The 14,057-nt window shown below is 48.9% G+C and overlaps 1 protein-coding gene across 1 annotated transcript in view; it reads right to left on the reverse strand.

The window, feature by feature from the left end:
• RPRD1B (regulation of nuclear pre-mRNA domain containing 1B) overlaps window positions 1-14,057 on the reverse strand; it is a 43,247-nt gene that overhangs the window by 18,219 nt on the left and 10,971 nt on the right. The window contains exons 3-4 of the mRNA XM_038750311.1: window positions 7,357-7,493; window positions 2,185-2,300 (exon numbers count right to left, since the gene is read on the reverse strand). Coding sequence (XP_038606239.1) covers window positions 2,185-2,300; window positions 7,357-7,493 — 253 coding nt within the window. The remainder of the gene's footprint in view (window positions 1-2,184; window positions 2,301-7,356; window positions 7,494-14,057) is intronic.

Below are 14,057 nucleotides of genomic sequence, written 5' to 3' on the forward strand. Positions count from 1 at the left end.
TAGTACAATGCTTAGCACACAGAAGGCACTTAAATACCACAATCTTTCCGCGTATTCTCTGGGCCTCCGTCCCCTTTCATTCATTCATTCATTCATTCAATCGCATTTATTGAGCGCTTACTGTGTGCAGAGCACTGTACTAAGCGCTTGGGAAGTACAAGTTGGAAACATATAGAGTCGGTCCCTACCCGACAGCAGGCTCACAGTCTAGAAGGGGGAGACAGACAACAAAACAAAACATATGGACGGGTGTCAAGTCATCAGAATAAATAGAAATAAAGCTAGATGCATGTCATTAACAAAATAAATAGAATAGTAACTATGTTCAAGTCAAATAGAGTAACAAATCTGTATATATATATCTATCTATCGCTATAGATATATATAGATATAGAGATATAGATAGATATATAGATATAGATAGATAGATATAGATAGACAGATATAGATAGATATAGATAGATATAGATAGGTAGATATAGATATATATAGACATAGATAGATATAGATATATAGATATAGATAGATATAAATATATAGATATAGATATATATAGATATATATAGATATACATAGATAGATATAGATATATATGCATATATACAGATTTATATATGTATATATATATCCCTCACCTGTAAAATGGGGATTAAGCCTGGGAGTCCCGTGTCTGGTCGGGGACTGTGTCAGACCTGACTGGCTTGAATCTCCCCGCAGAGTTTAGGACAGTGCTTGGCACATAGTAATAATAATAATGATGATGGCATTTATTAAGTGCTTACTATGTGCAAAGCACTGTTCTAAGCGCTGGGGAGGTTATAAGGTGATCAGGTTGTCCCACGGGGGGCTCCCAGTCTTCATCCCCATTTTCCAGATGAGGTCACTGAGGCCCAGAGAAGTGAAGTGACTTGCCCAAAGTGCCACAGCTGACAAGTGGCAGAGCCGGGATTTGAACCCATGACCTCTACCTCCAAAGCGTGTACTCTTTCTACTGAGCCACGCTGCTTCTCTAGCCCGTGGGTATCCCATGACACTAAAAGGCCAGCCTGTGTGGTAGCCCGCGACAAAAAACATCACCCCGTGTGGCATCCCGCAACAAAAGCGGCACCCTGTGTGATATTTCCACAACAAAAATGCCACCCTACGTGGTATTCCATGACAAAACTGCCACGCTGTGTGATGTTCCGCGACAAAAACATCACCCTCTGTTGCATCCCGCGACAAAAGCAGCGTGGCTCAGTGGAAAGAGCCCGGGCTTGGGAGCCAGAGGCCATGGGTTCTAATCCCGCTGCACCACATGTGTGCTGTGTGACCTTGGGCAAGTCATTTCACTTCTCTGAGCCTCAGTTCCCTCATCTGGAAAATGGGGATGAAGACTGTGAGCCCCCCGTGGGACAACCTGATCACCTTGTATCCCTCCCAGCGCTTAAAACAGTGCTTCGTACATAGTAAGCAAGTGCTTAACAAATGCCATTATTATTATTATTATTATTATTAAAAGGGCCAACTTGCGTGTTATCTCACAACAAAAATGCCACCCCGTGTGATATCCTGCAACAAAAAAAAGCCACCCTGTGTGCTATCCCTCGACAAAAATGCCACCCCGTGTGCTATTCTGCGACGAAAACGTCACTCCGTGTGCCATCCCGTGACAGAAACACCACCCCTCGACAAAAACGCCACCCCGTGTGCCATCCCGCGACAAAAACGCCACCCCGTATGGTATCCCCTGACAAAAACGCCACGCTGCGTGGTGTCCCGCAAAGCAACGAAAACGCTCCCGTGTGTGCATGCCGTGACATAAACGGCCCCCGGGTGCGATTGCCCCACCCCCCTTCTAGACTGTGAGCCCGCTGTTGGGTAGGGACTGTTTTTATATGTTGCCAACTTGGACTTCTCAAGCGCTTAGTCCAGTGCTCTGCACCCAGTAAGCGCTCAATAAATACGGTCGAATGAGTGAATGAGTGAAAAATGGACGCCAGCCCATGGCTTCCCGCCACGAAGAGATGCCACCCCAGCTGATTTCCCGGCCACGTTTCTCCGCTGCCAACTTTCCCGGGAGGTAGGCCGGGGAGCGAGAGGGCGGTGGGGGGGCCGGAGGGCGGGCGTCCAGTACAGCCACAGCCCCCTGGCGCCCCCTGGCGGCCGTGGGCTTGGCGGAGCAGGGGCCGGGGGCCGCCTTACCAGGAGGGGCCCACCCGAGGGGTCCTGGGGGGAGTAGCTCCCGGGGTAGTCTTCGTCCTCTTCCTCTTCCTGGATCTGCTGGAACGTCCGCTTCAGAGACTTCTTCTCATCCGTGGCTGGGGAGGGAGAGGCGGGGAGACCGAGTCACGGCCCGGTCTGCCACGTCCCGGGCGCTCAGTACAGCGCTGGGCCGCGGTGGTTCGCTCCTCTGATACCAACTCGTTGGGGGCGGGGAAGGTGTCTGTTTATTGTTCTGTGGGACCCTCCCCAAGCACTTAGTCCAGTGCTCTGCACACGGGAAGCGCTCAATAAATACGACTGAATGAACGAACCTTCTCACTGTCCCTCAGAATGGTCTCTCTCGCTAATAATGATAATAATGCGGGCATTTGATAGGCGCTTACTACGTGCAAAGCACTGTTCTAAGCGCTGGGGGGGGATACAATGGGATCAAGTTGTCCCACGTGGGGCTCACGGCCTTCATCCCCATTTTTACAGATGAGGGAACTGAGGCTCAGAGAATAATAATAATAATAATAATAATGGTATTTATTAAGTGCTTACTATGTGCAAAGCACTGTTTTAAGCGCTGGGGTGGCTACAATGGGATCAAGTTGTCCCACGTGGGGCTCACGGCCTTCATCCCCATTTTTACAGATGAGGGAACTGAGGCTCAGAGAATAATAATAATAATAATAATGATGGTATTTATTAAGCGCTTATTATGTGCAAAGCACTGTTCTAAGCGCTGGGGGGGAAACAATGTGATCAAGTTGTCCCACGTGGGGCTCACGGCCTTCATCCCCATTTTTACAGATGAGAGAACTGAGGCTCAGAGAATAATAATAATAATGATGGTATTTATTAAGTGCTTATTATGTGCAAAGCACTGCTTTAAGAGCTGGGGAGGATACAATGTGATCAAGTTGTCCCACGTGGGGCTCACGGCCTTCATCCCCATTTTTACAGATGAGGGAACTGAGGCTCAGAGAATAATAATAATAATAACGATGGTATTTATTAAGCGCTTACTATGTGCAAAACACTGTTCTGAGCGCTGGGGAGGTTACAAGGTGATCAGGTTGTCCCATGGTGGGCTCAGTCTTAACCCCATTTTACAGATGAGGTAACTGAGGCACAGAGAAGTGAAGTGACTTGCCCAAAGTCACACAGCTGACAAGTTAAGTGACTCGCCCAAGGTCACAGACCAGACATGTGGCGGAGCCGGGATTCGAACCCATGACCTCTGACTCCAAAGCCCGTGCACTTTCCACTGAGCCACGCTGCTTCTCACCCCTCTCCCGCCTTCTGCCTCTGGCCTGGGACCCCCCCAGCCCCGGCTTCATATCCGACGGACTGCGTTCTCCTCCTCTTGGAAGCCCTCCTAAAATCCCCTCTCCTCCGAGAGGCCTTCCTAGACTACAATCTCATGTCCCCTTCTCTCGGTGTCGCCCTTGCGCTTGGATTTGCTCCCAATAACAATGATAATTGTGGTATTTAAGAGCGTACTCCGTGCTGAACACTGTACTAGAAGCATAGAAGCAGCGTGGCTCAGTGGAAAGTGCCCGGGCTTTGGAGTCAGAGGTCATGGGTTCAAATCCCAGCTCTGCCAATTGTCAGCTCTGTGACTTTGGGCAAGTCACTTCACTTCTCTGGGCCTCAGTTACCTCATCTGGAAAATGGGGATGAAGACTGTGAGCCCCCTGTGGGACAACCTGATCGCCTTGTAACCTCCCCGGCGCTTAGAACAGTGCTTTGCACATAGTAAGCGCTTAATAAATGCCATTATTATTATTATCCGCTAGGCCGTGCTGCTTTGCCTGAGGCGATAACCCCCTCGAGGGGCCGGAAGTTCATTCATTCATTCATTCAATCGTATTTATTGAGCGCTTACTGTGTGCAGAGCACTGTACTAAGCACTTGGGAAGTACAAGTTGGCAACAGAAGTTCTTCCCTCGGCTCTATCCGCTAAGCCGCACTGCTTCGCCTGAGGCGAAAACCCCCTTGAGGGGCCGGAAGTTCGTCCCTCGGCTCTACCCACTAGGCCGAACTGCTTCTCCTGAGGTGAAAACCCCCTCGAGGGGCCGGAAGTTCGTCCCTCGGCTCTATCCACTAGGCCGAACTGCTTCACCTGAGGTGAAAACCCCTTCAAGGGGCCGGAAGTTCGTCCCTCGGCTCTATCCACTGGTCCGTACTGCTTCGCCTGAGGCGAAAACCCCCTTGAGATGCCGCAAGAAGCAGCGTGGCTCAGTGGAGAGAGCCCGGGCTTTGGAGTCAGAGGTCGTGGGTTCAAATCCCGGCTCTGCCAATTGTCAGCTGGGTGACTTGGGGCAAGTCATTTCACTTCTCTGGGCCTCAGTGACCTCATCTGGAAAATGGGGATGAAGACTGTGAGCCCCTCGTGGGACAACCTGATCGCCCTGTAACCTCCCCGGCGCTTAGAACAGTGCTTTGCACATAGTAAGCACTTAATAAATGCCATTATTATTATTATTATTATTATCCGCTAGACCGTACTACCTCGCCTGAGGCGAAAACCCCCGAGGGGCCGGAAGTTTGTCCCTCGGCTCTATCCACTAGGCCGTACTGCTTCACCTGAGGCGGAAACACCCTCGAGGGGCCGGAAGTTCGTCCCTCGGCTCTATCCACTAGGCCGTACTGCTTCACCTGAGGCGAAAACCCCCTCGAGGGGCCAGAGGTTCGTCCCTCGGCTCTATCCGCTGGGCCGTACTGCTTCGCCTGAGGCGAAAACCCCCTCGAGGAGCCGGAATTTCATCCCTCGGCTCTATCCACTAGGCCGAACTGCTTCACCTGAGGCGAAAACCCCTTTGAGGGGCCGGAAGCTCGTCCCTCGGCTCTATCCGCTAGGCCGAACTGCTTCGCCTGAGGCGAAAACACCCTCGAGGGGCCGCAAGAAGCAGCATGGCTCAGTGGAGAGAGCCCGGGCTTTGGAGTCAGAGGTCGTGGGTTCAAATCCCGGCTCTGCCAATTGTCAGCTGGGTGACTTTGGGCAAGTCATTTCATTTCTCTGGGCCTCAGTGACCTCATCTGGAAAATGGGGATGAAGACTGTGAGCCCCTCGTGGGACAACCTGATCGCCCTGTAACCTCCCCGGCGCTTAGAACAGTGCTTTGCACATAGTAAGCACTTAATAAATGCCATTATTATTATTATTATTATCCGCTAGACCGTACTGCCTCGCCTGAGGCGAAAACCCCCGAGGGGCCGGAAGTTTGTCCCTCGGCTCTATCCACTAGGCCGAACTGCTTTGCCTGAGGCGAAAACACCCTTGAGGGGCCGGAATTTCGTCCCTCGGCTCTATCCACTGGTCCGTACTGCTTCACCTGAGGCGAAAACCCCCTCGAGGGGACGGAAGTTCGTCCCTCGGCTCTATCCACTAGGCCGTACTGCTTCGCCTGAGGCGAAAACCCCCTCGAGGGGCTGGACGTTTGTCCCTCGGCTCTATCCACTAGGCCGAACTGCTTCGCCTGAGGTGAAAACCCCTTCAAGGGGCCGGAAGTTCGTCCCTCGGCTCTATCCACTGGTCCGTACTGCTTCGCCTGAGGCGAAAACCCCCTTGAGATGCCGCAAGAAGCAGCGTGGCTCAGTGGAGAGAGCCCGGGCTTTGGAGTCAGAGGTCGTGGGTTCAAATCCCGGCTCTGCCAATTGTCAGCTGGGTGACTTTGGGCAAGTCATTTCATTTCTCTGGGCCTCAGTGACCTCATCTGGAAAATGGGGATGAAGACTGTGAGCCCCTCGTGGGACAACCTGATCGCCCTGTAACCTCCCCGGCGCTTAGAACAGTGCTTTGCACATAGTAAGCACTTAATAAATGCCATTATTATTATTATTATTATCCGCTAGACCGTACTGCCTCGCCTGAGGCGAAAACCCCCGAGGGGCCGGAAGTTTGTCCCTCGGCTCTATCCACTAGGCCGTACTGCTTCACCTGAGGCGAAAACACCCGAGGGGCCGGAAGTTCGTCCCTCGGCTCTATCCACTAGGCCGTACTGCCTCGCCTGAGGCGAAAACCCCCTCGAGGGGCCAGAAGTTCGTCCCTCGGCTCTATCCGCTGGGCCGTACTGCTTCGCCTGAGGCGAAAACCCCCTCGAGGGGCCGGACGTTTCTGCCTCGGCTCTATCCACTGGTCCGTACTGCTTCACCTGAGGCAAACCCCCCCTCGAGGGGCCGGACGTTCGTCCCTCGGCTCTATCCACTAGGCCATACTGCTTCACCTGAGGCAAAAACCCCCTGGAGGGGCCGGAAGTTCGTCCCTCGGCTCTATCCACTAGGCCGTACTGCTTCGCCTGAGGCGAAAACCCCCTCGAGGAGCCGGAATTTCATCCCTCGGCTCTATCCACTAGGCCGAACTGCTTCACTTGAGGCGAAAAAACCCCTTGAGGGGCCGGAAGCTCGTCCCTCGGCTCTATTCGCTAGGCCGAACTGCTTCGCCTGAGGTGAAAACCCCCTCGAGGTGCCGCAAGAAGCAGCGTGACTCAGTGGAGAGAGCCCGGGCATTGGAGTCAGAGGTCGTGGGTTCAAGTCCCAGCTCTGCCAATTGTCAGCTGGGTGACTTGGGGCAAGTCACTTCACTTCTCTGGGCCTTCAGTGACCTCATCTGGAAAATGGGGATGAAGACTGTGAGCCCCTCGTGGGACCACCTGATCGCCCTGTAACCTCCCCGGCGCTTAGAACAGTGCTTTGCACATAGTAAGCACTTAATAAATGCCATTATTATTATTATCCGCTAGACCGTACTGCCTCGCCTGAGGCGAAAACCCCCTCGAGGGGCCGGAAGTTCGTCCCTCGGCTCTATCCACTAGGCCGTACTGCTTCACCTGAGGCGAAAACCCCCTCAAGGGGCCGGAAGTTCGTCCCTCGGCATATATGTTTGTACATATTTATTACTCTATTTATTTATTTTACTTGTACATATCTATTCTATTTATTTTGTTAGTATGTTTGGTTTTGTTCTCTGTCTCCCCCTTTTAGACTGTGAGCCCGCTGTTGGGTAGGGACTGTCTCTATATGTTGCCAATTTGTACTTCCCAAGCGCTTAGTACAGTGCTCTGCACACAGTAAGCGCTCAATAAATAGGATTGATGATGATATCCATTTGTCCAGGCTGCCTCGCCTGAGGAGGGAGACCCCCGGGGAGGCGGTGGGGCCTACCTTTGGCGGGCGGGGGGCTGCTGGAGTCTTCCATCGACAGCTTCAGCTGGTGAATGAACTCCCCGCCATAAACGCTGCGCTCTTGCCAGATGCTGAGCAGCCGCTCCAGGGGCTTCTTGCACCCTTCATCGGCCTCTCTGCCCCGCGGGGATGAAAAGAAATCCGAAGTTTACTTAAAACAAAGAAAAAATTAAAAAAAGGAAAAAAAAAAAAGGGCCGGGGGACCGGCCAATGCACAAAGATGAGGGAACTGGGTTCATTCATTCATTCAATCCTGTTTCAGAGAAACAGCGTGGCTCAGTGGAAAGAGCCCGGGCTTTGGAGTCAGAGGTCATGGGTTCAAATCCCAGCTCCGCCAACTGTCAGCTGTGTGACTTTGGGCAAGTCACTTCACTTCTCTGGGCCTCAGTTACCTCTTCTGTAAAATGGGGATTAAAACTGTGAGCCCCCCGTGGGACAAACTGATCACCTTGTAACCCCTCCAGCGCTTAGAACAGTGCTTTGCACATAGTAAGCGCTTAATAAATGCCAATATTATTATTATTATTATTTACTGAGCGCTTGCTTACTGTGTGCAGAGCACTGAACTAAGCGCTTGGTTCAATGGAAAGAGCATGGGCTTTGGAGTCAGCGGTCACGGGTCCATTTTACGGATGAGGGAACTGAGGCTCAGAGAAGTGAAGTGACCCGCCCAAGGTCGCACAGCAGACATGTGGCAGAGCCAGGATTCGAACCCATGACCCCTGGCTCCCAAGCCCGGGCTCTTTCCACTGAGCCACGCTGCTTCTAATAATAGTCATACTAGGCAGTGTGGTCCAGTGGATAGAGCCCAGGTCTGGGAGGCGAAGGAGCCGGGTTCTAATTCCGGCGCCGCCACTTGCCCGTTGTGTGACCTTGGGCCAGTCACTCTGCTTGTCTGGGCCTCAGTTCCCTCATCTGTAAAATGGGGATGGAGACTGTGAGCCCCAGGGGGGACAGGGACTGTGTCCAACCCGATTAGCTTGGATCTAACCCAGCGCTTAGTACAGGGCCCGGCACAAAGTACGTGCTTAACAAATACCTCCATATGTTGCCAATTTGTACTTCCCAAGTGCTTAGTACAGTGCTCTGCCCACAGTAAGCGCTTAATAAATACAGCTGAATGAATGAATGCGTACCTTGTTAAATAAAAAAAAATTAATAATACAGAGGAACTGACCCATAGCTAATTTTATAGAGAAGCAGCGTGGCTCAGTGGAAAGAGCCCGGGCTTTGGAGTCAGTGGTCATGGGTTCAAATCCCGGCTATGCCAATTGTCGGCTGCGTGACTTTGGGCAAGTCACTTGGCTTCTCTGGGCCTCAGTTTCCTCATCTGTCAAATGGGGATGAAGACTGAGAGCCCCCCGTGGGACAACCTGATCACCTTGTAGCCTCCCCAGCGCTTAGAACAGTGCTTTGCACATAGAAAGTGCTTAGCAAATGCCAGCATTATTATTATTATTTCTATCTCCCGTATGAAAAAATGACCGACAAATGAAGAGCAGCAAGACTTAGTGGATAAATCCTGGGCCTGGGGGCCGGAGGATCTGGGTTCTAATCCCGGCTCGGTCGCCTGCCTCCTGTGTGATATTGATCAGATCATTTCCCTTTTCTGGGCCTCACTTTCCTCAACTGCAAAATGGGGATTCAATGCCTGCTCTCCCTCAGACGTGCGGGCCCCGTGCCCAGCCTGATAAATTTTAATTTTCCCCAGTGCTTAGAACAGTGCTTGATGCGTAATAAGCATTTAACCAATACCGTTCATTTGTTTTTCAATTGATCATTTTTATTCATTCATTCAATTGTATTTGCTGAGTGCTTACAGGGGGCAGAGCGCTGTACTGAGCGCTTGGGAGAGTCCAACGCAACAGAGTGGGAAGACACGTTCCCTGCCCACAACAAGTTTACAGACAAATATAATGAGATACTGTTCTCACTTTCATTCAATCGTATTTATTGAGCGCTTACTGTGTGCAGAGCACTGTTCTCATGATAGGATTGATCGACCGACTGATGGTATTTGAAGTTTTACTGTAAACAGAGCACTGTACTGAGCGCTCTCCCCTTCTAGACTGTAAGCCCACTCACTGTTGGGTAGGGACCGTCTCTATAAGTTGCTAACTTGTACTTCCCAAGCAATTAGTACAGTGCCCTGCACACAGTAAGAGCTCAATAAATACGATTGATTGATTGGGAGCGTCCAATAGTCATTCATCCATTCAATCATATTTATTGAACTTTTACTGTACACAGAGCACTGTACTGAGCGCTTGGGACATCCAATATTCATTCATTCATTCAATCATATTTATTCTTCTAGACTGTGAGCCCACTGTGGTAGGGACTGTCTCTATATGTTGCCAACTTGTACTTTCCAAGCGCTTAGTACAGTGCTCTGAACACAGTAAGCGCTCAATAAATACGATCGATTGATTGATTGAACTTTTACTGTACGCAGAGCACTGTACTGAGCGCTTGGGAGCGTCCAATATTCATTCATTCATTCATTCAATCATATTGACTGAACTTTTACTGTACGGAGAGCACTGTACTGAGCGCTTGGGAGCGTCCAATATTCATTCATCCATTCAATCATATTGATTGAAATTTTACTGTACGCAGAGCACTGTACTGAGCGCTTGGGAGCGTCCAATATTCATTCATCCATTCAATCATATTTATTGAACTTTTACTGTACGCAGAGCACTGTACTGAGCGCTTGGGATGTCCAATATTCATTCATTCATCCAATCATATTTATTGAACTTTTGCTGCACGCAGAGCACTGTACTGAGCGCTTGCGAGCGTCCAATATTCATTCATTCATTCAATCATATTTATTGAACTTTTGCTGTACGCAGAGCACTGTACTGAGCGCTTGGGAGCGTCCAATATTCATTCATTCATTCAATCGTATTTATTGAACTTTTGCTGTACGCAGAGCACTGTACTGAGCGCTTGGGACCGTCCAATATTCATTCATTCATTCAATCATATTGATTGAACTTTTGCTGCACGCAGACCACTGCACTGAGCGCTTGGGACGTTCAATATTCATTCATTCATTCAATCATATTTATTGAACTTTTGCTGTATGCAGAGCACTGTACTGAGCGCTTGGGACGTCCAATATTCATTCATTCAATCATATTTATTGAACTTTTACTATACACAGAGCACTGTACTGAGCGCTTGGGACGTCCAATATTCATTCATTCAATCATATTGATTGAACTTTTACTGTACACAGAGCACTGTACTGAGCGCTTGGGACGTCCAATATTCATTCATTCAATCATATTTATTGAACTGTTACTATACACAGAGCACTGTACTGAGCGCTTGGGACGTCCAATATTCATTCATTCAATCATATTTATTGAACTTTTGCTGTACGCAGAGCACTGTACTGAGCGCTTGGGAGCGTCCAATATTCATTCATTCATTCAACCATATTTATTGAACTTTTGCTGTACGCAGAGCACTGTACTGAGCGCTTGGGATGTCCAATATTCATTCATCCATTCAATCATATTTATTGAACTTTTGGTGTACGCAGAGCACTGTACTGAGCGCTTGGGACGTTCAATATTCATTCATCCATTCAATCATATTTATTGAACTTTTGGTGCACGCAGAGCACTGCACTGAGCGCTTGGGACGTCCAATATTCATTCATTCAATCACATTTATTGAACTTTTACTGTAACAGAGCACTGTACTGAGCGCTTGGGAGCGTCCAATATTCATTCATTCATTCAATCGTATTTATTGAGCGCTTACAATACAACAGGGCTGGCAGCCCAACGGTGCCCACGGGCTACAGTGGGGGGATTTACAGACGGGAAAAGTCCCCTCAACATCGAGGGTTCTGTTGCCGGGGGTTGTTTTCCTTGAAAACTCAATGTACGGCCATCACGTCGCCCGGGAGCAGAGATGCAAATAAAAATTAAACCTCGCCGTTTTGCCTGCGGGAAGGTTTCTGGTTACAGAAACGCTCCGGCGGCTGGTAAATTCTCTGGGCTCCCGAGGTAAACAATTTAATTAACGTTAGCGGAGCTGAGCTCCATCCCCGTCGGCCAAATCGGAGTCGTTTAGGGAAGGCGGGCCGTGTAAATAGGCGGCGGACTCCCCGGGCCTGAGATCGGGGCGGACCGAGTGGGAATACCGATATTTCCCGTCATTAATGGGATCGGAGCATCAAACCCTTCCCATCTTTTAGACTGTGAGCCCGCTGTTGGGCAGGGACTGTCTCTATATGTTGCCAATTTGTCCTTCCCAAGTGCTTAGTCCAGTGCTCTGCACACAGTAAGCGCTCAATAAATACGATTGAATGAATGAATTTATTTTATTTGTACATATTTATTCTATTCATTATATTTTGTTAATATGTTTTGTTTGGTTCTCCGTCTCCCCCTTCTAAACTGTGAGCCCGCTGTTGGGTAGGGACCATCTCTATATGTTGTGAGCCTGTACTTCCCAAGCGCTTAGTACAGTGCTCTGCACATAGTAAGCGCTCAATAAATATGACTGATGATGATCTAGACTGTGAGCCCACTGTTGGGTAGGGACCGTCTCTATATGTTGCCAGCTTGTACTTCCCAAGTGCTTAGTCCAGTGCTCTGCACACAGTAAGCGCTCAATAAATACGATTGAATGAATGAATGAATTTATTTTATTTGTACATATTTATTCTATTCATTATATTTTGTTAATATGTTTTGTTTGGTTCTCCGTCTCCCCCTTCTAAACTGTGAGCCCGCTGTTGGGTAGGGACCGCCTCTATATGTTGCCAGTTTGTACTTCTCAAGCGCTTAGTCCAGTGCTCTGCACACAGTAAGAGCTCAATAAATACGATTGAATGAATGAATGAATTTATTTTATTTGTACATATTTATTCGATTCATTATATTTTGTTAATATGTTTTGTTTGGTTCTCCGTCTCCCCCTTCTAAACTGTGAGCCCACTGTTGGGTAGGGACCGTCTCTATACGTTGCCAGTATGTACTTCCCAAGCGCTTAGTCCAGTGCTCTGCACACAGTAAGCGCTCAATAAATACGATTGAATGAATGAATTTATTTTATTTGTACATATTTATTCGATTCATTATATTTTGTAAATATGTTTTGTTTAGTTCTCCGTCTCCCCCTTCTAAACTGTGAGCCCACTGTTGGGTAGGGACCGTCTCTATATGTTGCCAGCTTGTACTTCCCAAGCGCTTAGTCCAGTGCTCTGCACACAGTAAGCACTCAATAAATACGACTGAATGAATGAATTTATTTTATTTGTACGTATTTATTCTATTCATTATATTTTGTTAATATGTTTTGTTTGGTTCTCCGTCTCCCCCTTCTAAACTGTGAGCCCACTGTTGGGTGGGGACCGTCTCTATATGTTGCCAGCTTGTACTTCCCAAGCGCTTAGTCCAGTGCTCTGCACACAGTAAGCGCTCAATAAATACGATTGATTGATTGATTGATTGATCTGGGGTCCAATTCCCGCCTCTCCCGGCCTCCGACACTCAGGAGCAATGTGGCCCAGTGGGTAGAGGCCGGGCGTCAGAAGGACGAGCTTCTCACCCCGGCTCCGCCACGTCGGCTGGGTGACCCCGGGCGGGTCGCGTCACTTCTCTGGGCCTCAGTTCCCTCATCTGGAAAATGGGGACTGAGACTGAGAGCCCCACGGGGGAAAGGGACTGGGTCCAACCCGCTTAACTGGTGTCTCTAGAGAAGCAGCGCGGCTCAGTGGAAAGAGCCCGGGCTTTGGAGTCAGACGTCATGGGTTCGAATTCCGGCTCCACCACAAGTCTGCTGTGTGACCCTGGGCAAGTCACTTAACTTCTCTGAGCCTCAGTTCCCTCATCTGTAAAAATGGGGATGAAGACTGTGAGCCCCACGTGGGACAACTTGATCACATGGTATCCCCCCCGCGCTTAGAACAGTGCTTTGCACATAGTAAGCGCTTAACAAATGCCTTCATTATTATTATTATTATTATTAGAAAAATGTCTGGAACATAGCGAGCGCTTAAATACCATTATTATTATTAGCTCAGCACTTAGAACAGTGCTTGGCACACAGTAAGCGCAAGCAGCGTGGCTCAATGGAAAGAGCCCAGGCTTGGGAGTCGGAGGTCATGGGTTCTAATCCTGGCTCCGCCAATTGTCAGCTGGGTGACTTCGGGCGAGTCACTTCACTTCTCTGGGCCTCAGTTCCCTCATCTGGAAAATGGGGATGAAGACCGTGAGCCCCGCGGGGGACAACCTGATCACCTTGCAACCTCCTCAGTGCTTAGAACAGTGCTATGCACATAGTAAGCGCTTAATAAATGCCATCCCTGTATCCTCCCAGCGCTTAGAACAGTGCTCACCACGTAGTAAGTGCCTAACAAATGCCATCATCATAATTATTATTATTATTATTAGCTCAGCGCTTAGAACAGTGCTTGGCACATAGTAAGCGCTTCATAAATGTCACTATTACTTTAATTTTTATGTGCCATTGCCACATAGTAAGTGCCTAACAAATGCCATCATCATCATTATTATTATTATTATTATTATTATTATCTCAGTGCTTGGCACATAGTAAGCATTTCATAAATGTCACTATTATTTTAATTTTTATGTGCCATTGCCACCTAGTAAGCGCCTAACAAATGCCATTATTATTATTATTATTAT

Source organism: Tachyglossus aculeatus, chromosome 8 (genome assembly GCF_015852505.1).
Source record: "Tachyglossus aculeatus isolate mTacAcu1 chromosome 8, mTacAcu1.pri, whole genome shotgun sequence".
Taxonomy (NCBI): Eukaryota; Metazoa; Chordata; class Mammalia; order Monotremata; family Tachyglossidae; genus Tachyglossus; species Tachyglossus aculeatus.